A 7,925-nucleotide genomic window follows, 5' to 3' on the forward strand; every position below is an offset into this window, starting at 1 on the left:
TTCTGGAGGCTAATAGCCACTCCAAGCGCAGCAGGTAGGTGAAACTTTCGTCCCGAATTAATTGACACCTTATACCCTGTGCTGCAAATGATGGGCTCTAGCAATCCCAACATGCAGAATCATGCTGTTACATGCCTTGACATCCCTTACTGCTGCTTGCAAATATCCCAACACAAGCTCTATGCTCGTTGATAATGTTGACTACCTAGTGAATTCCGTGTCTCTGAAGCTTAACACTTTTGACATATCACCCCAAGCCCCGCAGGTGCTACTCATGATGATGAGGTTATGTGGGGCATCGCTTATCCCATATCTGGATGACCTGGTTGGATCGATATTTACAGTGTTGGATGCTTTCCACGGCTACCCTAAACTGGTGGAGCTTCTGTTTTCTGTTTTAGGAGCTATTGTGGACGAAGGGGCAAAGAGACCAGCACAACTAGCTATCACAGACTCAGATACCAATGAACCCGTCAATCACCGGAAAAGACCCCTTACATCCCGTAGAATTTCAGACATCGCGAATGAATTTCAAAAAGGAAGGGAGAAGCGAGCTCGAGCCTCCGAACTCGAAGCCGGTGACAGCTTGGAAAAAGAATCTCACCCTAGACGTCCATGGGCTTCCGAGCACGATGGGCTCAGACTCTTGGATGAGGATGAAAGTGATATAGGCTCAGAATCAGAGGGACTGCCACCACCTACCACAGAAGAAAAGACTCTAAGCAGATCTCACACTTTGCTCCTTAATATTGCCAAATCCATTCCACCCCATCTCTCCTCACCATCGCCATTCCTACGACGCTCATTACTTACCATCTTGACCCGCGCGCTACCCATCCTCGCACATGATGAAAACACCTTTTTACCCCTAATTAACGACCTCTGGCCTTCCGTTAGCGCACGAATTACCACCCCACAGACCCTCTCACCAAACTCGACCGCACTTACAACACCCCACACAGGCCCCGCACAAACCCGCAACTTCCCAGCCAGCATCGACGAATCCGGCATCCAGGAAGAAGCATTCGTAATCTCTGCGTCGTGCTCTGCAATCGGCGCCATGTGCGAAGGCGCGGGGGACTTCATGGCATCTCGCATTGAGCATGAATTCCCTCGGTGGAAGAAACTGTATCTCCGCGCATGGGAGCGAGTACGGCAGGACTCAGAACGGGCGGCGGAGAGGCAGCGACAGAGGATAGAGAAGCAGGAACGTCTTAATTCACGCACCGCCACGGGGATGGAGTCGCTAACCCCTGACACTGGCAGCAAAAGCAAAATTCCCGATTCCACAACATCAGTGACTGCACGATCTAAGCCTCCACCACCGCCACCACCACCAGCGAGCACAAAGTCATTCACCCCTCACAACTCCCTATTCCAGGCCCTGACACGCCTGTTTACCACCATTCTCCACAGCGTATATTTAGTAGCTGATATTAGAGACGAAATTTTTGAGTGTCTCGGTGCGGCGATATCTTTCTTTCAGCCCGATTATTACTTCACGTATGCATGGCGCGAGCATACGGAATCCAATAACGAGAAGCAGATCGGTAAAACAGCAGGAGAGCAGAGAGCGGAAGCGACGTCAAGAACGGGAAATAGAACGGGAACAGAAGAATTTGCCCAGGCGATTCAAGCTATGCATGTGCTGAATGCGGATTTGACATGGTTTATATTTGAGAAAGGGAGGAGACAGAGCAGAGGCGGTATCGATGACGGGAACGGTGATACAGTTGATAGGTTGGCACGGGTGGGGCAAAATATTGAGAAGAGGATTACGGATATGTTGAGGAGCCAGCTACATTCGCAGTCGGATTCACCAACGCAGGGAGAGCTTCGTTCAGCAGGAAGCAGGGGGTTGTGGAGGTTGGCGGAGGTGATTGGAGCGTTTTAATGAGATAGGGAATGAAACATTATTATGCCAGTTGTTAACGTATTTTGGCTCGTACTACACGCAACGCATTGGCTACTTTTCGAAGACATCATTTACTTCGAATGCCAGTGCAATCCCTCGTGACTTACCACCTGTTCTTATTTACAACTTTTCGGCGCGGTATGTCGGTTATCAATAACAGAATAGTTTGGGGAATAGTATGTTGAGAGTAATATATAATGAACACTTTAATAATTTCTCTTGCATATGTTATTTAGCTACACCTATAATAAACGAATGGAGGAGTGGAGTTGGACTGTTCAAAACGCAAGCAACGAAATCATTCATCCAAAGAGACCAAAAACGAATGAAAGAAACGATAAGGGGACAGAGGGTTTAGTTGAATTTTATTCTCGTACGATGGACGTAGAGTGGAGCTTGTGAATAAGATCGGTAATTGATACAATTGACCGAATATAACGAAACTAACGGGAAGCAAGGTAAGACAAAAATCGAAACGAATAAAGTGATGGAATAAAGGCCCCGAAAAAAAAGAATGTTGTAGGATGGACAATTGCCCTTGGGAGATGTTACCAGCAGGAGTTTAATCCTCATCATCATCCTCATCGCTCTCGGCAGTCTCAAGCCATTCGATAAACTTCTCAGCAGCCTTGCGGACCTTCCTACTGGTGGCGATGTCGACGTATTTCTTGCTGGCCTTCGAGCCCCAGGCCTTGAGGACTTCTTCCGAAATCAGATCTTCCTGGTAATAAGCGAGTAGGATGGCTGGGACACTTGGGCAGAGATTGGGACGTTCAATTCCAACTAAACGTTCGGTTCCTCCAAGGAATGCCTTTTCATGGCGCTCAGAAGTGATCATCTAAGTAACGTTTATTAGTATTCTAAATTCAAATAGACTTAATAGATAGATTATACAATACCTTCTTGAGCATGCCAGCTCTGGATGGAATTTGCTTAACAATTTTGTCGTCGAACATGGTCTGAGCCAAGACGGCGAGGGTCTTGTGCTTCGACTCAATTCCCAGCTCTTTGGCCTTCATATAGATGTCGATGTCACTGATGCTTGAGACACCTTCCTCAGAACCCTTGGCAGAGCTTATAATCCAGCTACCGAGAAGATCGTAAGCGGAGGCCGACCCATTTTCCCCTTCACCATCATCATCATCATCAATGACGAGAGAACGTTTAACATCGTCGGGGAGTTCCTGAGCACGAGCCTTGACAGCTTCCTCGGAAACATCAACCGCCCAGTCGTCGTCGTCGATTTCTTGGGACTGCTCGATTTCTTTCCGGCCTCAGCTTGATGCGACGAAGTAAGGTCATCATCACTATGGGGCGTGGAGAAGCACCCATCGCCCGTTTTCATCTCCTCCATCGGAGTTGCTATCTACCGGGCTACCATTTGACTCTCCGTTTGCCTCTCCCATTCGTCTCTCCGTCGCCCTTGCCCTTGTTTCTTTCGCGCCGAGACTTCTTGGTGGACTTGTCCTTCTTTCCCTTCTTTGGCTGATTCTTCAAAATGAAACTGCTAAGCTTTTGACGAAGGTCGACATCGGACCGTTCACCACAGGCTTTGCAGTCCAGGATAATGCGGGGTTCTTTGACGACAACTTCGGTTTCTGGGTTCTTGCACTTCTTGCACAAAACGAATTTTACGATAAACCCGTCAAGGTAGTCCTGAAGTTTGGAAGCGTCGTGGGCGCCGTTGATAATCCAGCGATCATCTGTCGGCTTAGCGTTTGCTTGAGCCCCGAGTTCAAATCCGAAGTACTTGATCAAGTCTAGTTCCCAGAGGTTAGTATCAAACTGGCCTTGGCATCGGAACGACAATAAAAAAACGGAAGAAAAACAAGGGAACGAAGATCGGCAGGCATAGTATACTTACAGGCTGGTGGGCGACCCAAAGACTGGGCAACATTGTTGAGATTAACAACAACGGTTTTGATGCCATTGCCTTTGCCTTCGATCTTTGCTTGGAGGCGTTCCATTTTGTAACGGTAAAAGGGATCAGGGTTGTCCTGTTGCATCATGTTAGTATATGTAAGCCCAACATATATTTCGAGTGACAGGAAGAGCTCCGAAAATTGACTTACCCGACGGATGTTGACGGTAGTAGCCATTGTCACGGTAAGAAGAGAGACGAGATTTTGGAATTCTTTAAGAGGCTAAGAAGAGGAGGGATATGGGACGAAACGCGGGAGAGGGGCTGGGGAATGGAGTTTCGATTGCTACAAGACATGCGTATCACGAAATTTGCCCGTGATATCTTGAGTAGGATAGTGAAAGCGGAAATCTCTGCGGCTCGGCTGCGATATGGAAGGGTTGATAGCGTAGGTGAACTCAGAGCAAGTGAATCTCAGCCACAAGATCTGGAATGGTAACTACAAGGTTTTCGCACAGGGCGAAACGTTTGCAGCTTGAGCGGCAGGTGGTGTTCGAAAGCGTTGACGTAGGGCGAATACATAGACAGGTGCTCTATCTTACTTGGTGGCAGAAGGCTTGGGGAACCTGATGGGGAACGTGGGTTGGGCCGAGACAAAGAGATATCTCAGTGAGCACAGAATGGCAGCGCGTTGGGGGCAGCACCGATCAGATGAAGTGGGAAACAATATCAGAATGCCCAGCTAAGGGATAAGATAAAACAATCTGGATAAGCCGGTGTGGTGATGGCGATGGTTGAAGGAGGTTGTGGATGAGCGGAAAAGAAAGATTTTAATTTTAATGTTGGAGGAGAGCAAGGGTGGGCGGTGTCCGAATCCGGAAAAATCCAATCGGCGGCAGAATGTGATTTCTCGGGCTGACTAATCGCGAGATGGGATAGATCACGTGGACGGGCTGTTATGCCCCAAAGAGGAAATTCTGACGTCGAATTGCTCTAATATACGTGAAAAAGGGTCCTATGATTGAGGGCGAGTCATTTCATTCTCTTTTGTGTTCGGTGTATAGAAAGACCCTGGTGTTTCCTATCCTTTGGATTCCCAGGTTGGATGCCGTCCTTTCCATCTGCGCTCTTTATACGTTTCCAGCAATCGAAAAAGCCACGACCACCACTTAAAAAATCAGGTACAGAATCCCTTTGTCCGGGAGCCCCTTGAAAGAACTATGTTTCCCGCGCTTTACGTATGACGTATCCTTTCACCCTATGTATGTGCTTTGTTGCTTGATTCGATTCAGTTTCTGCTATTGACAATGCTTTGTTTCATGTAGCAGAACAATCTCCTCTCAACCTTCTTTGATCTTGTATTAAAGCCATTTAAGTTGACGCTTATAAAATTCATGGAAAATGTTACTTGTATTCATATATTGTACTAGACCCCACTGCCAACTCTGGCTGCTTTCCTGGCTAAAAAACCACCGTGATTTTGGTGCGGGTTGCCGCTATTTGTGGCCTGGCACTGTTCCTGCATGACTATATTCGACCGTGAATGAATGTTGAGAGACAATGTGTCCATACGGGAAACACAAACATATTTTTTAATCGCTGCTCGTATTTTTACTTCTACGGATATCAGCTTGCTTGGAATCTTGATATTGTTTACTAATAGACCTGCAGAGTACAATCACATTTGTCATATTCTCTTCCAGCCGTTACAAGCGTATCCCATAGATTACCATGGATTTGTCCGTATACTTAGTCACAGACTCTTCTCCCGCAATTCTGCGCGGCAGGGATTTGTGTGAGGTAGTTCAAGATGCCATTCAAGGGGGTAAGTTCACACTCAATGGAGTGTACAGCGTATTTGCATTTCTACTAAGTTGCCTTGTTTAGGTGTCACTGTTGTCCAGTATAGAGACAAGCACAGTGACTCTGGTGTGATGATTGAGACTGCAAAGAGACTCCACGAAATTACAAAGAAGCACAATGTTCCTCTAATCATCAATGACCGCGTTGACGTCGCATTAGCTGTTGGTGCCGAAGGCGTCCATCTTGGACAGGATGACATGAGTTAGTCCCGCTGTCCTGTCTGCTCTACAATTGGGAACTAAGCTCCGTTTGTTGCGCTTGTTTAGGCATACTAGACGCAAAGAAATTGTTGCCTCCTAACGCCTATATCGGCGCGTCAGTATCCTCGAACGAGGAAGCGCTCAAGGCAGTTCAGGATGGGGCTGATTACCTCGGAATTGGAACCGTATTCGCAACGCCTACGTAAGTTACTTGATATTAGAGCTCCATGCTGTCCTTGAGCCTCATGGAACTTGCAGCTTCAAGTTGTGGAATTGGCAATTGACGGTGATAAAGGAAAACCAACACCAAGTCTATTATCGGGCCTGCTGGCACAAGAGAGATTTTGGCCTTTCTTTCCACAATGCCCAGACGAGTCGGAACTGTTGCGATCGGTGGTATCAACTTGTCAAATGTTCAACGAGTTATATACCAATCACAAGCACCACTGAAAAGCCTTGATGGTGCTGCGATTGTGAGCGCGATCATGGCGGCGGAAAACCCGAGAGAAGCCGCCGCATCGTTTTGCAAACTAGTGAAACAAATTCCTGCCTTAGCCACGATTCCCCTCCCTCCTCGGGAGAATGAAGTTACCCTGCTATTAGATCAAGTGCCAGATATCGTCAACCTGGTGGCGACAAGGCGACCCTTATGCCACAATATGATCAATTTTGTGGTAGCTAATTTTGCTGCAAACGTCGCCATTGCAATGTAAGAACTCCGAACTTGTTACTATTCGATAATGTTTATTATGACTGACCCCAATGTAGTGGTGCATCTCCAATTATGTCCGGATATGGCCCCGAAGCAGTTGACCTCGCCAAAAATGGCGGTTCATTATTGATTAATATGGGGACCCTGAATAATGAAAGCATCGATAATTACCTCCAAGCTCTACAGGCGTATAATGCCGAAGGGAACCCTGTTGTGTTTGATCCAGTTGGGGCTGGTGCTACGGATGTTCGCCGCGAAGCTGTGAAAAAGCTCATGGCTGGTGGATATTTCGACCTTATTAAAGGGAATGAAAGCGAGTTGATTCAATTGTATGGCAAAGTCCGCGGGCACCAGGTCGGCGTCGACAGCGGACCAAGTACTTTGAACTGCAAAGAAAAAGCGAGACTTGTCATGGACCTTGCGAAACGGGAGAGTAAGCCTTTTCCATATTGTTCCCTGTACCAATTACTCCTATCCTCTTTTCCTTTTGGCGTGATAAGCACGTCGTTGGAAATCTCAAAGGACACAACACACACAAATCCTCTATAGTACATATTTTCATTCTCCATTATATGCACTTGCATCAGACCGTACTATAGGATTGGGATTAAACAGCAACCAATCTCTTGATTTCGAAATGTATATATAACAAGCAATTTTCCCAGGAAACATCGCCCTTCTCACCGGTGCCGTGGACTACCTGAGCGATGGCGAGCGCACTCTTGCCATTGGCAATGGACACAGTCTCCTCGGACATATTACAGGCGTAAGTCTTACAACTAACATTACTTTGCCTCCGTTCCCCTTTTCTGATTCCCACCTATTCACTGCCGAAAAACAGCCTCATCCTGCTATAAATCACAATCTAACCAACCCAATCTGTTTCCCAGACCGGTTGCATAATTGGCACTATAGCTGCTTCCTTCCTTGCCGTGCACAGAAGTGACAAACTACTCGCAGTACTAGCTAGTTTACTTCTGCTCGAAATTGCTGCTGAGCGCGCTGCCGTGAAAGACGGAGTGCACGGCCCCGGCACCTTTCTCCCAGCATTTATCGATGAACTCTTCGCGTTGAGGATGTGGGCTGTTGAGTGGAAAAATGGCGGCAACAGTTCTGGCGAAGCCTCCAAAACGTCGAACTGTGAGGCTGCTACTGTGGACGAGAATATCTTCAAGAAAATGGCGAAAGGTACACTTAATTACACTTAATTCACCCGTAGGCAGATAGAGAGAGAGAGAGAGAGAGAGAGAGAGAGAGAGAGAGAGAGAGAGAGGAGATGCAGCTTTTTCTTTTTATGGTTCGATGGGGTTCCCTGGGCCATCTTCAGCGATGCTTTGTGGACGATTGGGGCCAAGTTGTTATGAAGCAGGTTTT

General features: G+C 47.2%; 3 protein-coding genes across 3 annotated transcripts; 2 read left to right on the forward strand and 1 right to left on the reverse strand.

Moving 5' to 3' along the window:
- Nucleotides 1-181: 181 nt before the first annotated feature.
- Nucleotides 182-1,894, forward strand: HCAG_07302 (predicted protein; the record flags this gene model as incomplete). Its single annotated transcript, XM_001537830.1, has 1 exon — nt 182-1,894. The coding sequence occupies one exon, from the start codon at nt 182-184 to the stop codon at nt 1,892-1,894; it is 1,713 nt and encodes a 570-aa protein (XP_001537880.1).
- Nucleotides 1,895-2,477: 583 nt separating this feature from the next.
- On the reverse strand, nt 2,478-4,014 carry HCAG_07303 (eukaryotic translation initiation factor 5; the record flags this gene model as incomplete). The annotated part of the gene is made up of 5 exons (XM_001537831.1): nt 2,478-2,753; nt 2,815-3,168; nt 3,302-3,675; nt 3,780-3,912; nt 3,988-4,014. 5 exons carry the CDS (start codon nt 4,012-4,014, stop codon nt 2,478-2,480), a joined length of 1,164 nt encoding a protein of 387 aa, XP_001537881.1.
- Nucleotides 4,015-5,507: 1,493 nt separating this feature from the next.
- HCAG_07304 (thiamine-phosphate pyrophosphorylase) lies at nt 5,508-7,562 on the forward strand (the record flags this gene model as incomplete). Its single annotated transcript, XM_001537832.1, has 7 exons — nt 5,508-5,601; nt 5,664-5,840; nt 5,906-6,041; nt 6,135-6,548; nt 6,608-6,984; nt 7,217-7,317; nt 7,518-7,562. 7 exons carry the CDS (start codon nt 5,508-5,510, stop codon nt 7,560-7,562), a joined length of 1,344 nt encoding a protein of 447 aa, XP_001537882.1.
- Between the last annotated feature and the right edge of the window lie 363 nt (nt 7,563-7,925).

This window comes from Histoplasma capsulatum, genomic scaffold (genome assembly GCF_000149585.1).
Source record: "Histoplasma capsulatum NAm1 scaffold_8 genomic scaffold, whole genome shotgun sequence".
NCBI classification, from domain to species: Eukaryota; Fungi; Ascomycota; class Eurotiomycetes; order Onygenales; family Ajellomycetaceae; genus Histoplasma; species Histoplasma mississippiense.